Source organism: Oncorhynchus keta, chromosome 26 (genome assembly GCF_023373465.1).
Source record: "Oncorhynchus keta strain PuntledgeMale-10-30-2019 chromosome 26, Oket_V2, whole genome shotgun sequence".
NCBI lineage: Eukaryota > Metazoa > Chordata > Actinopteri > Salmoniformes > Salmonidae > Oncorhynchus > Oncorhynchus keta.
In genome coordinates, this window is record NC_068446.1 from 7,504,914 (window position 1) to 7,526,168 (window position 21,255).

General features: G+C 45.6%; 1 protein-coding gene across 1 annotated transcript in view; it reads right to left on the minus strand.

Annotated features, from left to right (window-relative positions):
• Nucleotides 1-21,255, minus strand: part of LOC118358630 (microtubule-associated serine/threonine-protein kinase 2) — a 168,284-nt gene that overhangs the window by 45,133 nt on the left and 101,896 nt on the right. Inside the window, 3 exon segments of the mRNA XM_052480137.1 lie at nucleotides 7,159-7,310; nucleotides 10,805-10,883; nucleotides 16,290-16,365. Of these exon segments, the coding sequence (XP_052336097.1) occupies nucleotides 7,159-7,310; nucleotides 10,805-10,883; nucleotides 16,290-16,365 (307 nt within the window).

Sequence of the window (21,255 nt, forward strand, 5' to 3'; positions counted from 1 at the left end):
GGCGACTGTACCTTTTTTGGAACACCATTTTTTTTTTAGATTTACTGACAGGGCCCAGGTCTGGCAGAATCTGTGCAGAAGATCTAGGTGCTGCTGTAGGCCTTCCTTGGTTGGTGACAGAAGCACCAGATCATCAGCAAACAGTAGGCATTTTACTTCAGATTCTAGTAGGGTGAGGCCGGCTGCTGCAGACAGTTCTAGTGCTCTCGCCAACTCGTTGATATACAGTATATGTTGAAGAGGGTGGGGCTCACTCTCCTTCTTGGTCAAATAGCCCTTACACATCCTGGAGGTGTGTTCTATCCGCCATCACTTCATATTTCAGCATGATAATGCATGCCCCAATGTCTCAAGGATCTGTACACAATTCTTGGAAGCTATAAATATGCCAGTTCTTCCATGGCCTGCGTACTAACCAGACATGTCACCCGTTGATGTCACGACTTCTGCTGAAGTCGAAGCCTCTCCTTGTTCGGGCGGTGCTAGGCGGTCGACGTCACTGGTCTTCTTGCCATCATTGATACATTTTTCATTTTCCAGTGGATTTGTCTTGTCTTCCTGCACACCTGGTTTCAAACCCATTCATTACCTGTTGTGTATTTAACCCTCTATTTCCCATCATGTCTTTGTCAGAGATTGTTTTATGTTCAGTATTCGTGTTTTGTATTTTGGTGCGCGACGGGTCCTCATACCCACTTTGTTTCATTGTATTTCATGGTTTTGGAGTGTTTTAAGTTATTAAACTACTCCATTCCACCAAGTTTTGATTCTCCTGCGCCTGACTTCCCTGCCACCTATACACATGACTGTGACAGTTGAGCATGTTTGGGATGCTCTGGATAGACAGCATGTTCCAGTTCCCGCCGATATCCAACAACTTCCCACAGCTATTGAAGAGGAGTGGCACAACATCCCACAGGCCACAATCAACAGCCTGAGGCAAATGGTGGGCACACCAGATACTGATTTTCTGATCAACACCCCTACCAACAGATACATATTTGTATTCCCAGTCATGTGAAATCCATAAATGTATTTCAATTGAATTAATTGAATGATATGAACTGTAACAGTAAAATCTGTGAAATTGTCGCATGTTGCGTTTATATTTTTATTCCGTATACATACAGTATTTTGTCAACTAATAAAGCCAAATATCACGCAGGCCATTTTAGCATTTGAATGCTGAAGGTACAGCAAGCTTGTGTGATCTGAGATGGGCATTCTATGTTGGATGTCTTGTTTGTCTGTTTCTGTGTTTGTGCCTGATATGGTGCTCAATCAGAGGCAGGTGTTAGTCATTGTCTCTGATTGGGAGCCATATTTAGGTAGCCTGTTTTGGGTTGGGTTTTGTGGGTGATTGTTCCTGTCTTTGTGTTTGTTACACCAGATAGGGCTGTTTTCGGTTTTTCACGTTTCTTGCTTTTGTATATTGTTCTATTTTCATCTTTATTAAAGATGTATCTAAAAAAACCACGCTGTGTTTTGGTCCACCTCTCCTTCAACGGGGGCAGGGTAGCCTAGTGGTTAGAGCATTCGACTAGCAACCCGAAAGGTTGCAAGTTCAAATCCCCGAGCTGACAAGGTACAAAATCTGTCGTTCTGCCCCTGAACAGACAGTTAACCCACTGTTCCTAGGCCGTCATTGAAAGCAGTGCGAGGAAGGTTACAGGAGAATGAGGTTGGTGAAGCGAGCACCAGAGCTGCCAGTCTGCAAGGAGCCGCTAGAGCTGCCAGTCTGCAAGGAGCCGCCAGAGCTGCCAGTCTGCATGGACCAGCCAGAGCCGCCAGTCTGCATGGACCAGCCAGAGCCGCCAGTCCGCATGGACCAGCCAGAGCCGCCAGTCAGCATGGAGCAGCCAGAGCCGCCAGTCAGAATGGAGCAGCCAGAGCCGCCAGTCAGCATGGAGCAGCCAGAGCCGCCAGTCAGAATCGAGCAGCCAGAGCCGCCAGTCAGAATCGAGCAGCCAGAGCCGCCAGTCAGCCAGGATCTGCCAGAGCCGCCAGTCAGCCAGGATCCGCCAGAGCCGCCAGTCTGCTAGGATCCACCAGTCTGCCAGGATTCGCCAGGGCCGCCAGTCTGCCAGGATCTGCTATTCAGCCAGGATCCGCCAGTCAGCCAGGATCTGCCAGAGCCACCAGTCAGCCAGGATCTGCCAGAGCCATCAACCTGCCTGAGCTTCCTCTCAGTCCTGAGCTTTCTCTCAGTCTTGAGCTACTCCCCAGTCCCGAGCTGTCCCTCAGTCCGGAGCTGCCCCTCAGTCCAGTGGGGCCCTTGGTTAGGGTTACTAGGCCAAGGTTGGCGGCGAGGGTTGCCAATCTAAGGACGCAAATTAAGCGGACTAATACTTTGTTGGAGTGGGGTCTACGTCCCGTGCCGGAACCGCCACCGTGGACAGACGCCCACCCGGACCCTACCCCTATGGGTTTAGGTGTGCGTCCGGGAGTCCACACCTTGGGGGGGGGGGTTCTGTCACGCCCTGGTTTTAGTATTTTGTGTTTTCTTTATTATTTTGGTCAGGCCAGGGTATGACATGGGTTATTTTTTATGTGGTGTGTTTTGTCTTGGGGTTTTTGTAGGTTGTGGGATTGTGGTGTAGTATAGTTGTCTAGAAAAGTCTATGGTTGCCTGGAGTGGTTCTCAATCAGAGGCAGGTGTTTACCGTTGTCTCTGATTGGGAACCATATTTAGGCAGCCATATTCTTTGAGTGTTTCGTGGGTGATTGTTCCTGTCTCTGTGTTTGTTTGCACCAGATAGGGCTGTTTCGTTTTTTCACTTTACGTTTATTGTTTTTGTATTGTTCGTCATTATCTTTATTAAAGATGTATGAAGATAACCACGCTACATTTTGGTCCTCTCTTTCACCGGAAGAAAACCTTAACAAAGATCAAGAACAGGCCGCCTACCTCGCGTTGGTCAGGGTGCGAAGCTGGGCACAGAGTGCAGTTTAACTAGGCTACTGATATTGGCTGGGGTTGTAGCAGTTACATGCAGTTTGGCACTGAAGGGGAGGACACATCAGTTGTCCTATTTTCGAAAGGTAGAAAGAATGTAATATAAGCAAAAAGAATGTGTGAACCGGCGAGTTGTAACGTTTGAATTGATTTTCTGACCCGTTGTAGTGGTGACACGTCATTCAGGGTTTTGAGCCCCACCTGCATGTTATTTTGCCATTAATACGTGTCACATATCAGTTTGCAAACAATGTCCCCAAAAAGTAATTGGAGCAACATCCAAACATGGTCTCTTTTTTGCTTTCTTGAGTAAGGCAGCTCCAAAATGCAGGTGTTTAAGCCGAGCTCAGTGCTTTCTGTGGTGGAGGGGCAGCCGGCATAAAATATAGAGTGTAGGTTGACAAAATATGCCCACAAATTGTGTGCTGCTGCATAAATGATGTAATATGCCAGTGAGAGATGCATACTGTAGCTAAGAAAGTAATACTAAGTGTATGTTGTGTAGTAAGCTGCTAGTAGCCCATGTGCCTCACCCTAATCATTTGGCCCCTTTCCCCTTTATAACTTAGCCTAGTGTTCTGATATGGTGGTGCACTTGTAGCCTTTAGCCTGTTTTGGGAATTCTATCACTGTACAAATGGTTATATTGATTACGTCCGTCTTAGCTTGCTCATTAATGTCTTACTCGAAATGACGGATTACCTCATTGTTCCCTTATTCCATAGTTTGTCCATCTCAATTGTCAGAAGAAACTACAGTTTTTTATGAAAGTCAGCCATCTCAGCTATGTTTTTTTTAAATTAAAGGCAGTAAACGAGGCTGAACGAACTGTTTTGCGGCCACACAAGGCTCCACTGATAGCCAGGTGTAGCGGTGTGAAGAATTCACAACAGACAGTATCTGCTGTATAGACTGTTCTCATTGTTTAGAAACTCACACCCAAGCCATCTCTCCCTGGTACCTTCCAGTCAAACCATAGCCATCTCCCTCACATGAATGAATGTGGCCAAAGGCATCGTAAATCTACTGTCAGCATTAAGCCCCAGAGGCCCACTCTCAGTTCACACAGACACAATATAGTTTTTTTAAGAACCCCTTATTCTGTTGCATAAAACAATATTTTGATGCAATAACAGTATTATAAAATAATCTTAGAATTTCACCCACAACAACATGCATTAAAAAAAAAGGGAATTTTCCCCACCAAGATTTACATGCTAAAATTGTCACTGGATCGATGCATACTTCCTTTGGATTGGTTTGGGGTCCGCAGCTCGATGCACTTGTATCTTAAACATTTGAATCAGGGGCCGATGCGTATCGTGAATTGTTACATCCCTAGCTTTCTCTCGCTCGTTCCTTCACACTCTCTCCCTCACTTCATCTGCCTTGTAGCACTCTTTCCCTCACCTCATCTGCCTTGTAGCACTCTTTCCCTCACCTCATCTGCCTTGTAGCACTCTTTCCCTCACCTCATCTGCCTTGTAGCACTCTTTCCCTCACCTCATCTGCCTTGTAGCACTCTTTCCCTCACCTCATCTGCCTTGTAGCACTCTTTCCCTCACCTCATCTGCCTTGTAGCACTCTTTCCCTCACCTCATCTGCCTTGTAGCACTCTTTCCCTCACCTCATCTGCCTTGTAGCACTCTTTCCCACCCGTTCTCTCTCTTTATTTCTATAGCAATCACCCTCTTTGAAGCTCCTCCATCCTTCTCTCACTGTCTCTTTCACCCCCTTCTCATTGACTCATTGACACATCGCTGGCAGGTGTGAGTGACTGTGACCTCTTCAGTGTGGGTGGCTGGCAGCAGAAGACTTCTATCACCTGTCTACTGCCCTCAGCCTCAGACTCATCGCTTGTTAGCCATCTCTCCCTCTCTCCGTCTCTCTCTCTCTCTCTCTCTCTCTCTCTCTCTCTCTCTCTCTCTCTCTCTCTCTCTCTCTCTGTCTCTATCTGTCTCTCTCTCTCTCTCTCTCTCTCTCTCTCTCTCTCTCTCTCTCTCTCTCTCTCTCTCTCTCTCTCTCTCTCTCTCTCTCTCTCTCTCTCTCTCTCTCTCTCTCTCTCTCTCTCTCTCTCTCTCTCTCTCACTTTACCTCTGTCACTCTTGCTTTTCTCCACTCCTCTTTCTCTGTCTCTCTCCACCTCCCTCTCTTTCTCACTCGCTCACTCTCCATCTACCTCCCGTTTTGTGTCCCTTACTGGCACAACTTTTTCTGTGTCTATCAGTTTTTGGTGCCAGAATGGACACTACATGACCAAAAGTATGTGGACACCTCCTTGTCGAACATCTCATTCCAGAGTCATGGACATTTATTATGGAGTTGGTCCCCCTTTTGTTGCTATAACAGCCTCCACTCTTCTGGGAAGGCTTTCCACTAGATTTTGGAACATTGCTGCAGGGACTTGCTTCCATTCAGTCACAAGAGCATTAGTGAGGTCGGGCAGTGATGTTTGGCGATTAGGCCTGGCTCTCAGTCTGCGTTCCAATTCATCCAAAAGGGGTTTGATGGGGTTAAGGTCAGGGCTCTGTGCAGACCAGTCAAGTTCTTCCACACTGATCTCGACAAACCATTTCTGTACGGACCTTGCTTTGTGCACGGGGGTATGGTCATGCTGACATAGGAAAGGGCCTTCCCCAAACTGTTGCCACAAAGTTGGAAAGCACAGAATTTTCTAGAATATCATTGTATGCTGTAGTGTCAAGATTTCCCTTCACTGGAACTAAGGGGCCTAGCCCAAACCACGAAAAACAGCCCCACTTTACAGTTGGAACTATGCATTCGGGCAGGTAGCGTTCTCCTGGCATCCGTCGAACCCAGGTTTGTCCGTTGGACTAGCCAGATGGTGAAACGTGACTCATCACTCCAGAGTGTGTTTCCAATGGCGACGAGCTTTACTCCACTCCAGCCGATGCTTGGTATTGCGCATGGTGATCTTAGACTTGTGTGCTGCCATGGAAACCCATTTCATGAAGCTCCCGATGAACAGTTATTGTACTGATGTTGCTTCCAGAGGCAGTTTGGAACTCGATAGTGAGTGTTATAACCAAGGACACACTACGCGCTTCAGCACTCAGCGGTCCCGTTCTGTGAGCTTGTGTGGCCTACCACTTTGCGGCTGAGCCGTTGTTGCTCCTAGACGTTTCCACTTCATAATAACAGCACTTACAGTTGACTGGAGCAGCACTAGCAGAGCAGAATTTTGACAAGCTGATTGTTTGGAAAGGTGGCATCCTATGACGGTGCCACATTGAAAGTCACTGAGCTCTTCAGTAATGCCATTCTACTGCCAATGTTTGTCTATGGAGATTGCATGGCTGTGTGCTCGATTTTAGATACCTGTCAGCAATGGTGTGGCTGAAATAGCCGAATCAACAAATGTGAAGGGGTGTCCACATACTTATGTGTATATATAGTGTATCTATCTCATTCAGTGAATCTGTCACTGACACTGTGTTCTCTGAGTTCTGAGGTGCCAGAACTGGTGAAATTTCAGCTGATCAGCAGTTCAGCTGTGCCTCCCTGTCCTGCCCTGTTCTGTTATGACCTGCAACTGTCTTAATCCCCTCCCTTCTTCCTTCTCCTCCTTCTCCTCCTCCTCCCCTGGCTCCTGTCTCTGCATTCAGTTACCCCTCCTTTCTAAAGCTAAACATCAAACAGACTAGCTACTGAAAGTCCCAAACTTTCTGCCTTAGCAGCAGACATATCTCATCTCTACACCCCCTCTCCTCTCCTCTCTTCTTGTCTCGTCCCCTTCATCTGTGTGGATTTAGAACACACTGCTTTCATCTCACTCTATCCTCATGAATGGAGAACAGAAAATGGCTCTGTTGGTATGATTTGAGAGATACACTTCTCACTTAGAGAGATGCGGTTTAGTGTTAAGATGACTCGATGAGACAGAGGCCTAGCCGTTCCCCTCCTACTAGGCCGTATCTCTATCTGAATGTGCTCTCAAGGGGCATGCCTGCCACTCAGGCTATAGGAATGAGATGTATAAATATCAGATGAGGTATGAGGGAAAGGCATTACTAGCCGTTTACAAATGACTATCCCTGCTGTATGACTTTACTGTATGCCTCAGCAAGGATTAATCATCTGATGAAGGAGAGAGATGGGCAGTGATGGAGAGAGAGATTTGTAGGGGGAGAGAGAGAGAGGGAGAATGGTAGGGGAGAGTGAGGCTCTGGCGGATATCCTACCTGAGGCTGCGTGAGCGGGGGCGCATGGGCGAGTGTCGTCCCTCCTCGTCGGTGATGCTCTCGGAGCTGAAGTGCTTGGTGAGGAAGTGCAGCTCGTCCGCCGTGGGCTGGAAGGGCAGCTGGTGCAGCTTCTCCTGGGATGAACAGGATGACTGTGAGAAGCAGAGAGGGAGGGATTACAAGGGTAGAAGAGCTGGGCGCTAGTAGCGGCTAACTGCTAGAGGGAGAGAGTAACAAGGACAGAAGAGCTGAGTAGCTAGTAGCGGCTAACTGCTAGAGGGAGGGAGTACAAGGGCAAAAGAGCCCATTGCTAGCAGCGAGTAACTGGGTCTGGGAATGGTAACTCCTGGCTAGTGGCTATGGTCGTGTGCTCTACTCTCTACTGGGCTGTTGCCTTTGAAGAAGAGATAAAGAAACTGTGAATGAACAAACTCTGGAGAGTTTAAAATTGGGATAACGGTTTGGGATAGCTGCATGATGAGACTAATGATGATTTGAAAAAAGTAGCTTGAAAGGCATGAGCTCTGCTTTGTTTTTTTTGCGCAGGCTGTACACATATCATTAGTCTCTCATACACAATTTGACAAGCACTTGATCATGCCTTGAATTTCACGACGGCATCCCCTATGTGCACCCTAAAAGAATGCATGGCTTTTGCGGCCAGAGGACATTGTGCCCTTGGCCCAGAGTGCTGCGAGCTCCTAAGCACCTCTCACTCACATGGCTCTCCATAACGTGATCGGGTATTTCTCACAGGCTACAAGTGAAGACAGACACATTGGGGACGCAACTGCATATTGAAAATATTGGAAGAACTGTCCGTCCAGATTTACTTTTCGTCAATCAACAAGATGAGTAGGCCTAAAGAACAGGAAAAGCACTAGCCTATGTCAATCTACTATCCCCCATAGTACTAACGTTTTCACTTTTTCCACATTTTGTTATGTAACAACCTTATCCTAAAATGGAATTAATAAATATCCCCATTAATCTTCACAAAATACCTCATAATGACAAAGTGAAACCAGGTTTATAAAAAAATATTTTAAATAAAAAACATAATTATTTTGTATTTAGAACCTTTGCAATGATACTCAAAATTGAGCTCAGCTGCATCCTGTTTCCATTGATCATCCTTGAGATGTTTCTACAACTTGATTGGACTCCACCTGTGGTAAATTCAATTAATTGGACATGATTTGGAAAGGCACTCACCTATTTATATAAAAGGTCCCACAGTTGACAGTGTATGTCAGAGAAAAAAACAAGCCATGAGGTCGAAGGAATTGTCAGTAGAGCTTCAAGACAGGATTGTGTAAAGGCACAGGTCTGGGGAATGGTATCAAAACATTTCTGCAGCATTGAAGGTCCCCAAAAACACAGCAGCCTCCATCATTCTTCAATGGAAGAAGTTTGGAACCACCATGACTCTTCCTAGAGCTGTCCACCTGGCCAAATTGAGCAATCAAGGGAGAAGGGCCTTGGTCAGGGAGGTGACCAAGAACCCGACGGTCACTCTGACAGAGCTCCAGAGTTTCTCTGTGGAGATGGGAGAACCTTCCAGAAGGACAACCATCTCTGCACGACTCCACCAATCAGGCCTTTATGGTAGAGTGGCCAGAAGGAAGCCACTCCTCAGTAAAAGGCACGCACAGCCCACTTCGAGTTTGCCAAAAGGACTCTCAGACCATGAGAAATAAGATTCTCTTGTCTGATGAAACCAAGATTGAACTGTTTGGCCTGAATGCCAATCGTCACGTCTGGAGGAAACCTGGCACCCATCCTTACTGTGAAGCATGGTGGTGGCAGCGTCATGCTGTGGGGATGTTTTTGAGCGGCAGGGACTGGGAGAGTAGTCAGAATCGAGGGAAAGATGAAAGAAGCAAAGTACAAAGAAATCCTTCATGAAAACCTGCTCCAGAGCACTTAGGGCCTCAGACTGGGGCGAAGGTTCACCTTCCAACAGGACAGAGGCGTCACTAGAGTCCTTGGTTCGAATCCAGGCTGTATTACATCCGGCCGTGATTGGGAGTCCCGTAGGGCGGCGCACAATTGGCCCAGCGTCGTCTGGGTTTGGCCGGGGTAGGCCGTCATTGTAAATAAGAATTTTACTTGCCTAGTTAAATAAAGGTTACACACACACCACACTGACCAAAAAGTTATTTTGTTGGCATTTACGCATGTTCCTATTACCAGTAAAACATAATCAAAACCTCTTTCTTTCACTTACTTGCTGCGCTGTTTCGTTGTTCATTTGTTCAGTCGTTTCATTCTCAACCAGGATTTCATCATACATGTCAAGCAGTGAAGTTTCAGCTCTGTCTGTCCGTGGCCTCTCTTCCTCGTTGCGCACTGTCGCTGTGTCCGTTTCCATCGTGTCCAGCTGTGTATGTAACCATTTCACATAAACCATGTTTCTTGTCTGCATCAAAGTAGCAGTCCTTGTACATAGCATCGAGGATGGTGGTGACCCAGTAAAGAGAGAATGCCACCAAATCTTTTGTGCACAGTCTGTCGGCAGTTTTGTTGAGCCGGCGATTCAATGCCATGACGGAGGGTATCACATCTGCTGCAGGCGCAGTTGGTGAGTTTGTTTCTCGAGTCAGTTGTTTGAATGGAGCTTGAAATGGCGGCAGCGGTATGACAACCAGCACATTCATGAGCAACGCAATATGTTCTTTCCTCAGAGTGAAATCCTCAACGACCCACTGTGCTGTCAGACTCAGCATGCTCATGGGGCTGATATTGCTGGTCCAAATGTCAGTCGTGAAGCTAATAGCAGTTACTGTGTAACTTCGGTAGGGAAACATCTGAAAAATAGCTCACTTGATAATGTGTACCGGTATTCGACCAGCGAAAGCCAACATCACCCACGACAGAGAACGGTTGATTGTTGATCCATTATCTTGGATTTTGCCTTTGAGTTGTCTCGCTGAAATGTTCTTACTCTTTCAAATGACTGCTCAACTTGTTGACTGCCTGATCCACACAGCAGACATTGTGGGCTAGGTTAGGAATGCTGTGTTGCACTGCTGGACTTGTTGACTGCCTGATCCACACAGCAGACATTGTGGGCCAGGTTAGGAATGCTGTGTTGCACTGCTGGACTTGTTGACTGCTCCATCCACACAGCAGACATTGTGGGCTAGGTTGGGAATGCTGTGTTGCACGTATAGCGCTAAATATTACATGGCGTCATTACGTCATGTACCTACGTTATATCGGTTTTGCACATCGGCGTTAAACTAGACAACGGGCCGATGTTGCCATTTTTAGCTAATATCGGCCAATATGTTCACCGATATTTCGTGCATCCCTAGACAGGACTGCATGTGGGTTTTTTTTTTGGTACCATTCTCAGTAAATCCTCGACACTGTTGTGCGTGAAAAGCCCAGGAGGCCCGTCCGTTTCAGAGAAACGAGAACCGGCGTGCCTGTCACCGACGATCATACCACGCTCAAATTCACTACGGTCACTCATTTCGACCATTCTAATGTTTAATCGAACAGTAACTGAAAGCCTCGATGGCTGACCTTGACACACACACACACACACACACACACACACACACACACACACACACACACACACACACACACACACACGCACACGCACACGCACACGCACACGCACACGCACACTCACCGAGACAGTGGAGCTGGGTGTGTTGGTGCCATATCCAGAGGAGGGCAGTGATGCCAGAGACCAGCGCCTGCCATCCGTCCTGAGAAGGAGATAGAAATGGAGGGAAACAGAGAGAGAGAGAAAGAGAGAGAGATACAGAGAGGATGGAAAGGATTAATGTCAAACAAGTTTCCTGGGTTAACTATGAAAGGTTTGATGGAGCCATGGTACCAACGTTGTGCTTCTCCGAACTAGATGTCTGTAAGAACTTGAACACTGCAGACAAAGTCTGCAAACACATGCAAGCAAACACATGCAAGCAAACACACACACACACACACACACACACACACACACACACACACACACACACACACACACACACACACACACACACACACACACACACACACACAGACACAGACACAAACACAAACACAAAACCTCCAACACAACACATTCCTTAAATGAGTACCACTCTTCATATCTTCAAATGCGTGGTTGTGGTTGTATCATGTTATTGGTATGCTTGTCACTGGCAGGCACTCGGGAGTTTTTGAATGGCTGGATACCAATAAACACAATTGAGCTAAGCACAGGTAAAATCCTTCAAGAAAACTTCAAAGTTCAGTCTGCTTTCCAACAGACACTGGCAGATAAATTCACATGGGGGCGGCAGCGTCAGCCTAGTGGTTAGACACGTTGGACTAGTAAAAATCGGAAGGTTGCAAGTTCAAACCCCACATGGGCTGACAAGGTACAAATCTGTCAAACCCCGAGTTCTGCCCCTGAACCTGTCAGCCGTCATTGAAAATAAGAATTTGTTCTTAACTGATCTTGCCTAGTTAAATAAAGGTGAAATAAATTTTAAAAATTCAGCTGGACAATTACCACAAATCCAAATATACACTGGAGTTGGCTTAACAAAACGACACTAAATGTGGCCTAGTTACAGTTTTGACCTATATCGGCTTGAAAATCTATGGCAAGACTTGAAAATGGCTGTCTAGCAATTATCAACAACCAACAGAGCTTGAAGAACCTTTTAAAGAATAATGGGCAAATATAGGACAATCTAGGCAAAGCTCTTAGAGACTTACCCAGAAAGACTCACAGCTGTAATCGCTGCCAAAGGCGATTCCAACATATTGAGTCAGAGAGTGGAATACTTATCTAATCAAGATATATTAGTGTTTTATTTTCCATTAATTTATTATTATTATTCAAACATTTTTCTTCCACTTTGACGTTAGAGTATTTTGTGTAAGTCATTGACAAACAAATTACATTAAATCCATTTTAATTCCGCTTTGTAACACAACAAAATGTGAAAGGGGTGTGAATACTTTCTGAAGGCACTTTCGAGATCACAGAGCATCTCAGAGTAGGAGTGCAGATCTAGGATCAGATTTGCTTTTCAGATCATAATGAATTAGATTATATGGACAGAGTCTAGATCAGCACTCATACTCTGAGATGCTTTGTGAATACGGGCCTTGGTGTTTCCATTCAGGGCAGAGGACAGGAGATAGAGGAGAAGGTTATGGGGTGGAGGTAAAAGGTTAAAGGTGAGAAGTTACCTGTCAGCCCTGTGCCCATGACTGTGTGGGAGAGAGGGTAGTGTTAGCACTACATGTGTTCTTGTAATGAGCACTGCAGAACCATTTTTTTGCAGATCTCATCCTGCATTGTGACACTTCACCACTGGGTGGCACTGTTGCTTCAGGTTAATTTCTCTGTCTCCTGTCTCACCTGATTTATTGAGGTTCAGGGCAGAAGAAGTGGTATCTTCTTCCAAACAGAAGACCATCATACCAGCACATGTCTTATCTCTCGCCTCGTGTAGAACGACTTATGAAACGAATTTATCCTTTTAATCTTGAGTTGTGCTTAACTCCACATAGGCTCTCTATCTCTAGTTCTGTAATTACACTTCCTAGTCAAAGGCTGTGACAGATAAGAGAATATTCAACCAGGCTTCAAACATTCAGATGATATGGGCTTGATTAGCCAGACTTTCAATTATAATTTAAAGAGGAGCACAGAGGTGCTGTGAGTATTATACATGGGAGGGATTAGATTTTAAGGCTAAACTCTGGAGGATAAATGGCCTCCATTTGGGCTCCACTCTTCACAGTTTCTGCTGTGAACTATTGAACTGGAGCTGGGCTTGGGGAAACTGGCTCTGCTGTGGGTGTGCAGGTGACTGTCAATGAGCAGTATGGCTCAAATAATAGAATGAGGTAATAGTCCTTTCTACCTAGCATAACTATGAAGACAATCACCATCAGACATATTAAGTCATTTGATCCCAGTGAGCTAACCCCTGGCCAGGGTTTCCGTTAGCTGGTAATTGTCGGCTTTTGGCCGATAATCCGATAAATAAAATTGTTACTCGCCAAATTGACCTGAAAAACAAAAAACAATCCATTGAAAAATAATGCTCTTTATTAACTGATGGAAATACATTTGACTGTCTGTCATGCCTATCGGTCTATAGGTTCATTTGCATAATGTATTGGAATAAATGTGTGCAGGAGACTTTAATGCAGGGAAACTTAAAAATCAGTTTTTACCAAATTGTGTTTGGTAGAACTGTTAAATGTTAAATGTGCAACCAGAAGGAAAACAATTCTAGATCACCTTTACTCCACACACAGAGACGCGTACAAAGCTCTCCCTCGCCCTCCATTTGGTAAATCCGACCACAACTCTATCCTCCTGCTCCCTGCATACAAGCCAAAACTATAGACCAGTGACTCGGTCTATAAAAAAAGTGGTCAGATGAAGCAGATGCTAAACTACAGGACTGTTTTGCTATCACAGACTGGAACATGTTCCGGGATTCTTCCTGTGGCATTGAGGAGTACACCACATCAGTCACTGGCTTTATCAATAAGTGCATCGAGGACGTCGTCCCCACAGTGACTGTACGTACATACCCCAACCAGAAGCCATGGATTACAGGCAACATTCGCACTGAGCTAAAGGGTAGAGCTGCCGCTTTCAAGGTGCGGGACTCTAACCCGGAAGCTTACAAGAAACCCTGCTATGCCCTGCGACGAACCTTCAAACAGGGAAAGTGTCAATACAGGGCTAAGATTGAATCATACTACACCAGCTCCGACACTCGTCTTATGTGGCAGGGCTTGCAACCTATTACAGACTGCAAAGGGAAGCACAGCTGCGAGCTGCCCAGTGACACGAGCTTACCAGATGAGCTATATCACTTCTATACTCACTTCGAGGCAAGCAACACTGAAGCATGCATGAGAGCATCAGCTGTTCCAGATGACTGTGTGATCACGCTCTCCGTAGCCGACGTGAGTAAGACCTTTAAACAGGTCAACATACACAAGGCTGCAGGGCCAGACGGATTACCAGGACGTGTGCTCCGGTCATGTGCTGACCAATTGGCAGGTGTCTTCACTGACATTTTCAATGTCCCTGATTGAGTCTGTAATACCAACATGTTTCAAGCAGACTACTATAGTCCCTGTGCAACCTGCCTAAATGACTACAGACCCATAGCACTCATGTCCGTAGCCATGAAGTGCTTTGAAAGGTTGGTAATGGCTCACATCAACACCATTATCTCAGAAACCCTAGACCCACTACAATTTGCATACCGCCCAAACAGATCCACAGATGATGCAATCTCTATTGCACTCCACACTGCCCTTTCCCACATGGACAAAAGGAACACCTATGTGAGAATGCTATTCATTGACTGTAGCTCAGCGTTCAACACCATAATACCCTCAAAGCTCATCACTAAACTAAGGATCCTGGGACTAAACACCTCCCTCTGTAACTGGATGGGAGGGTAGGTAGCAACACATCTGCCATGCTGATCCTCAACACTGGAGCTCCACAGGGGTGCGTGCTCAGTCCCCTCCTGTACTCCCTGTTCACCCACGACTGCATGGCCAGGCACGACTTCAACACCATCATAAAGTTAGCAGACGACACAACAGTGGTAGGCCTGATCACAGACAATGACGAGACAGCCTATAGGGAGGAGGTCAGAGACCTGGCCGTGTGGTGCCAGAATAACAACCTCTCCCTCAACGTAGCAAGACTAAGGAGATGATTGTGGACTACAGGAAAAGGAGGACCGAGCACACCCCCATTCTCATCGACGAGGCTGTAGTGGAGCAGGTTGAGAGCTTCAAGTTCCTCTGTGTCCACATCAATAACAAACTAAAATGGTCCAAACACACCAAGACAGTCGTGAAGAGGGCACGACAAAGCCTATTCCGCCTCAGGAAACAAAAAAGATTTGGCATGGGTCCTGAGATCCTCAAAAGGTTCTACAGCTGCAACATCGAGAGCATGTTGCATCACTGCCTGGTACAGCAACTGCTCAGCCTCTGACCGCAAGGCACCACAGAGGGTAGTGCGTACGGCCCTGTACATCACTGGGGCTAAGCTGCCTGCCATCCAGGACCTCTACACCAGGTGGTGTCAGAGGAAGGCCCTAAAAATTGTCAAAGGCCCCAGCCACCCCAGTCATAGACTGTTCTCTCTACTACCGCATGGCAAGCTGTACCGGAGAGCCAAGTCTAGGACAAAAGGCTTCTTAACAGTTTTTACCCCCAAGCCATAAGACTCCTGAACAGGTAATCAAATGGCTACCCGGACTATTTGTATTGTGTGCCTCCCCCCAAACCCTCTTTTTACGCTGCTGCTACTCTCTGTTTATCATATATGCATAGTCACTTTAACTATACATTCAGGTACATACTACCTCAATTGGGCCGACCAACTAGCGCTGCCGCACATTGGCTAACCGGGCTATTTGCATTGTGTCCCGCCACCCACCAACCCCTCTTTTACGATACTGCTACTCTCTGTTCACCATATTTGCATAGTCACTTTAACAATATCTACATGTACATACTACCTCAATCAGCCTGACTAACCGGTGTCTGTATGTAGCCTCGCTACTGTATATAGCCTCGCTACTGTATATAGCCTGTCTTTTACTGTTGTTTTATTTCTTTACTTACCTACTGTTCACCTAACACCTTTTTTGCACAATTGGTTAGAGCCTGTAAGTAAGCATTTCACTGTAAGGTCTACTGTATTCGAAACCAGCATTTCTCCCCTGTTCTATTGGTTTTCATATCAACTTTCTTTGGTTGTCCAGAAGCCAGAGGCACAATCCTAGTCATATTAGCGACCTATCCTAGTTGTTGCATCTTTAGATTCCCCCTCTTTCTACGTTTCTGTGATGTTCATATCTGTCACATACTGAACCGGTCGCATCAGGTGCACTGTTAAGAATGTCCCCCCCCCCCCACCATTACACGACTTGACTGCCTCATTACACGACTTGAATGTTTTGTTTAGATTAATTACCATAATCTAAATGTGATTTCTGACATTTTGAGCACTGTGGCTGGACAACCTACTCAATGCATATGGGTCTGGTAAATTTGTCACATTGCCCGGTGCCACATTTTCCGAAACGGAAACCCTGCCCCTTGACCCCCTGGCTCACCTGCGAGCTGGAACGAAGGAGAAGTGTGCTGCCGTGTTGGGGGAGAAGTTTCTGGGGCTGTCCAGAGGGCTGCTCCCTGGGAGAGACAGGGAAAGAGAGAAGAATTAAGCACGGCATAAAAATAAACTAAAGCCAGATTCTTCGACTTAGTTAGTAAGTTATTCCCAGGGGAGAGAAAGGACATAAGATCCCCCTACATAGGCATGTCAGTGAATTGTGTGTAGTAAGAGGTAGTGAAACTACGCAATAGATTAGCCTTAACATTTGAGTCATTTACAGTAGTAGACCCTCTTAATAAGATTGCAAGTAAGGACAATCACATATCACAGGCATAGTAAGTACACTTTTCCTCAATAAAGTGGCTATCAGCAAAGTCAGAGCTGGAAGGGGGTGTCAAGTGCAAGTGTTGGTTCAGAACAAGTATTGATACACTGCCAATTTTGCAGGTTTTCCTACTTGCAAAGCATGTAGAGGTCCGTAATTGTTACCATAGGTACACGTCAGCTGTGAGAGACGGAAACTAAAACAAAAATCGAGAAAATCACATTGTATGATTTTGAAGTAATTAATTTGCAATTTATTGCATGACATAAGTATTTGATCACCTACCAACCAGTAAGAATTCCGGCTCTCACAGACCTGTTAGTTTTTCTTTAAGAATCCCTCCTGTTCTCCACTCATTACCTGTATTAACTGCACCTGTTTGAACTTGTTACCTGTATAAAAGACACCTGTCCACACACTCAATCAAACAGACTCCAACCTCTCCACAATGGCCAAGACCAGAGAGCTGTGTAAGGACATCAGGGTTAAATTGTAGACCTGCACAAGGCTGGGATGGGCTACAGGACAATAGGCAAGCAGCTTGGTGAGAAGGCAACAAAGGTTGGCGCAATTATTAGAAAATGGAAGAAGGTCAAGATGACGGTCAATCACCCTCGGTCTGGGCTCCATACAAGATCTCACCTCGTGGGGCAACAAAAATATAACTTTTTGGTCTAAACTCCACTCGCCGTGTTTGGAGGAAAAAGAAGGGTGAGTACAACCCCAAAAACACCATCCCAACCGTGAAGCATGGAGGTGGACACATCATTCTTTGGGGATGCTTTTTTGAAAAGGGGACAGGACGACTGCACCGTATTGAGGGGATAATGGATGGGGCCATGTATCGTGAGATCTTGGCCAACAACCTCCTTCCGTCAGTAAGAGCATTGGAGATGGGTCGTGGCTGGGTCTTCCAGCATGACAACGACCCAAAACACACAGCCAGAGCAACTAAGGAGTGGCTCCGTAAGAAGCATCTCAAGGTCCTGGAGTGGCCTAGCCAGTCTCCCGACCTGAACCCAATAGAAAATCTTTGGAGGGAGCTGAAAGTCCGTATTGCCCAGTGACAGCCCCGAAACCTGAAGGATCTGGAGAAGGTCTGTATGGAGGAGTGGGCTAAAATCCCTGCTGCAGTGTGTGCAAACCTGGGCAAGAACTACAGGAAACGTATGACCTCTGTAATTGCAAACAAAGGTTTCTGTACCAAATATTAAGTTCTGCTTTTCTGATGTATCAAATAATTATGTCATGCAATAAAACACAAATAAATTACTTAAAAATCATACAATGTGATTTTCTGGATTTTTGTTTTAGATTCCGTCTCTCACAGTTGAAGTGTACCTATGATAAAAATTACAGACCTCTACATGCTTTGTAAGTAGGAAAACCTGCAAAATCGGCAGTGTATCAAATACTTATTCTCCCCACTGTATAAGTTCTGCCTTTCTGATGTATCAAATACCTTGCACCATTGGGGTGCAAGGACTGAGAAGAGCTTGGACTGTGCTGAGCAGGAGCTGCCCTCCCGTAGGGGTGTGAGGGCCAAGAGGTGGTAGAACGTGGGGGGGGGGGGCTCAGGTTGAGGTTAGCCTAGATAATATTCCTTTCTCCGAATAACCACATTGGTGACAGCAAAAATAACCCAACACCACAATCACACAGGTTAGATGAAAACCCTCAACCTTTATTGGCATGTGAAAGGTTACTGAAAGCTATTGTTCTGTCATCCCTGTGTGTGTGTGCTGCATAGGGCCTACATACAGTATACCCTCCAACTCCTCCTTCAGCATACGCTAAACAGCAAATACGTCCCCCCATCACGCCTCCTCTCCTCCTCATCCCTTCATCTTCCTCCTTTCCGACAGGAAAGGGTATTTCAGAGATCACAAAGCTCTTGATGGAGTGTTCTAATTTAGCCAGGGACAGACGCCGTAAGGAGAGGACACGAGGAGAGGCGGGGAGGATCCGGATGAAAGGGGTGTTTGATCAATGGGCTGCTAATCGTCTGGTTCTTCTCGGCAACAAGCAGCACAATCAGAGCGCAATGAGATGAATGAGAGGAATAAAGCATTTACAGACCATTAGAGAAAGAAGATGGACACCAACAAGCTACTCTACAGACAGAACTTAACATCTTACTACTGTCTCAATATAGACTAAATCATACAGCAGTACAGACAGTGGAGAGTGGGGATGGAGAGAGAGGGGGGTAAGAAAGAAAGCGTAAAAGAGAGCAGGGTTGATTAAACGATCTGGAGTTCGGGTATATATATATATAGAACCCTCAATGTCTGTCAGCTAATTAGCCTACATTGTGGGTACCCAACAGCTCAACATAGAGAAAATCCGGGGTGTGACATAACAAATTGCTCAACATGGAAAAGCCAAATCCGCTTCACATAGATCATGCCAATCAATCTGAGGAGTGGGACAGGGGAGATGGGGAGGGGGTGAAACATGTGGGGCGCTGCTCTCACCCCTCACTGGGTGGTGAAGCATAGCAGATGGGGTGCTGGGGGTTGGTCCCCACCTCCCTCCCTCCCTCCTGCATCAATTATGTATTTTTGCCAGAACAGATCCTTTAAAGGCCCAATACTGCTGTTTTTATATCCATATCAAATCATTCTGGGTTACAATTAAGTACCTTGGTCTAAGGCACTGCATCTCAGTGCAAGAGGCGTCACTGCAGTACCTGGTTCGAATCCAGGCTGCATCACATCCGGCCGTGATTGGGAGTCCCATAGGGCAGCGCACAATTGACCCAGCATCGTCCGGGATTGGCCGTTGTAGGTCGGTATTGTAAATAAGAATGTGTTCTTAACTGACTTGCCTAGTTAAATAAAAAATAAAAACCTTACTGTAACAGTTTTCCATAAAATTTGGCCAAAATAGTTTTTTGTAGCTAAAAAGCTTTCTCAAGCAAGAATTTTGCTAGGACTGTCTGGGAGTGGTCTGAGTGGAGAGAGGACAACTTAAAAATCTCTGTTATTGGCAGAGATTTGGAGCTCTCTTTGTTATTGGTTTATTGACCAATTCACCACCTGGTGATGTCATCAGGCAAGCCTGAACTCCCTTAGAAGGTCCTGTGTAGATTGCACTTTCAACAAGCAACTATCAGGAAATAACACTGATCACATTTTTTTTGCACACTTTAACAGTGTTAATTTCATTAGTGGATGTACAATATCATACAAAACACAGGAAATTTTGACTGCTCTGGGCCTTTAAATATGAATTAATTATTAATTAATTGCCTGTCTATCTGCCGGAGTAGGAAACACTTGGCTCCTCTTGCGTGTGTGTGTGTGTATGAGTGAGTGTGTCTTTGTGTGTGTATATAGTATGTGGTGTGTATGTGTGTCCTGGAACTTGGAGTGCGTAACACTGAGCAGTGTGTTAAGGCTGGGGCCTGTCAGTGAAAGCTGTTTTTAAATGGGCTTGGGGCCTCAGAGGGGCTATTAGGAGGCTTAGAGGCATGAGCTCAATCACTCTGCACTGTGTTTCGCCGCATAGATACAGTGCATACAAGCAGGCAGGGGGCTAGGTGAATAGATACACACCTCACTGAGAGCGGGAACCATTATTCAAATGAAGTCGCATTCACAGACACACAGGGTGATACACACAGGCAGAGAATGACATTACATTATGGTGAGGAGAGATACTGTAGTTTACTTCAGGGAAACAAAGACACAGTGTGTGTGTGTGTGTGTGTGTGTGTGTGTGTGTGTGTGTGTGTGTGTGTCAAGGTTAAAAGCGATTCAGAGGTGTATTATTCCATTTGCACTTGAGAGCCCATGGTGTGAGATATGAGAGTTGTTAGAGAGCCCTATGGGAATTTCAGCACTAAAAACCTCCTCGACTCTATGTGTTTCCCTGATGGGAGAAACCCTATCCTCGTTCTACACCCCTGCAGTCATGTTAATTGGGTTGCCACTCATGAAAGAAGAGATGTATGCAGACAGACAGTTAGCTATCGCAGTGAGAGTGACCCATTTTACCTCCCACATAAACAAACACACTCATACAGACGTCTTCGCGGAGACTGGAGAGAAAATACAGTAACTCAACAAAAAAAGGGAAAGATTATCTATGCAAAATGTCCAAATGACATCAGTTTGACTGGTGGTAAAGAAAAAGAAAGCTGTAAAAATGACCCAACGTGTTTCAGTTCGGCTTCGATGCATATTTTATGTGGTAGAAATAAAAATACGATCAGCTTTTATGACGCTTCTGTCATGAGAGGGATGGAGTTGGGCCGGTTTTATGACTTAATGACCGGTCTTAAATACCTTGCAGAAACTCTCCCTTTGGCTCATCAGTTTGGGAGAATGGAATGTCTGCTCTGTTACACAGAGAGACGGTGCCGCCAGAACTTCAACATCAAACAATGGACACTGAAACAATATTTCTAACATAAATAATGTTGGGAATGATGACAGATGAAATATGGGAAATGATTGTCTATTTTGTGATGTCATTAAAATGATCCGAAAGACGTTATAACGGAAACATTGTAACTTTAAGAGATTTCACAACGTATATATCAGATTTACATCTAAATGTTGTAAAACATATGATTAAATATGAAATTACTTGTGAAAAGATATCAATGTGATTTTTGACTTCTAAATTAGTTCTT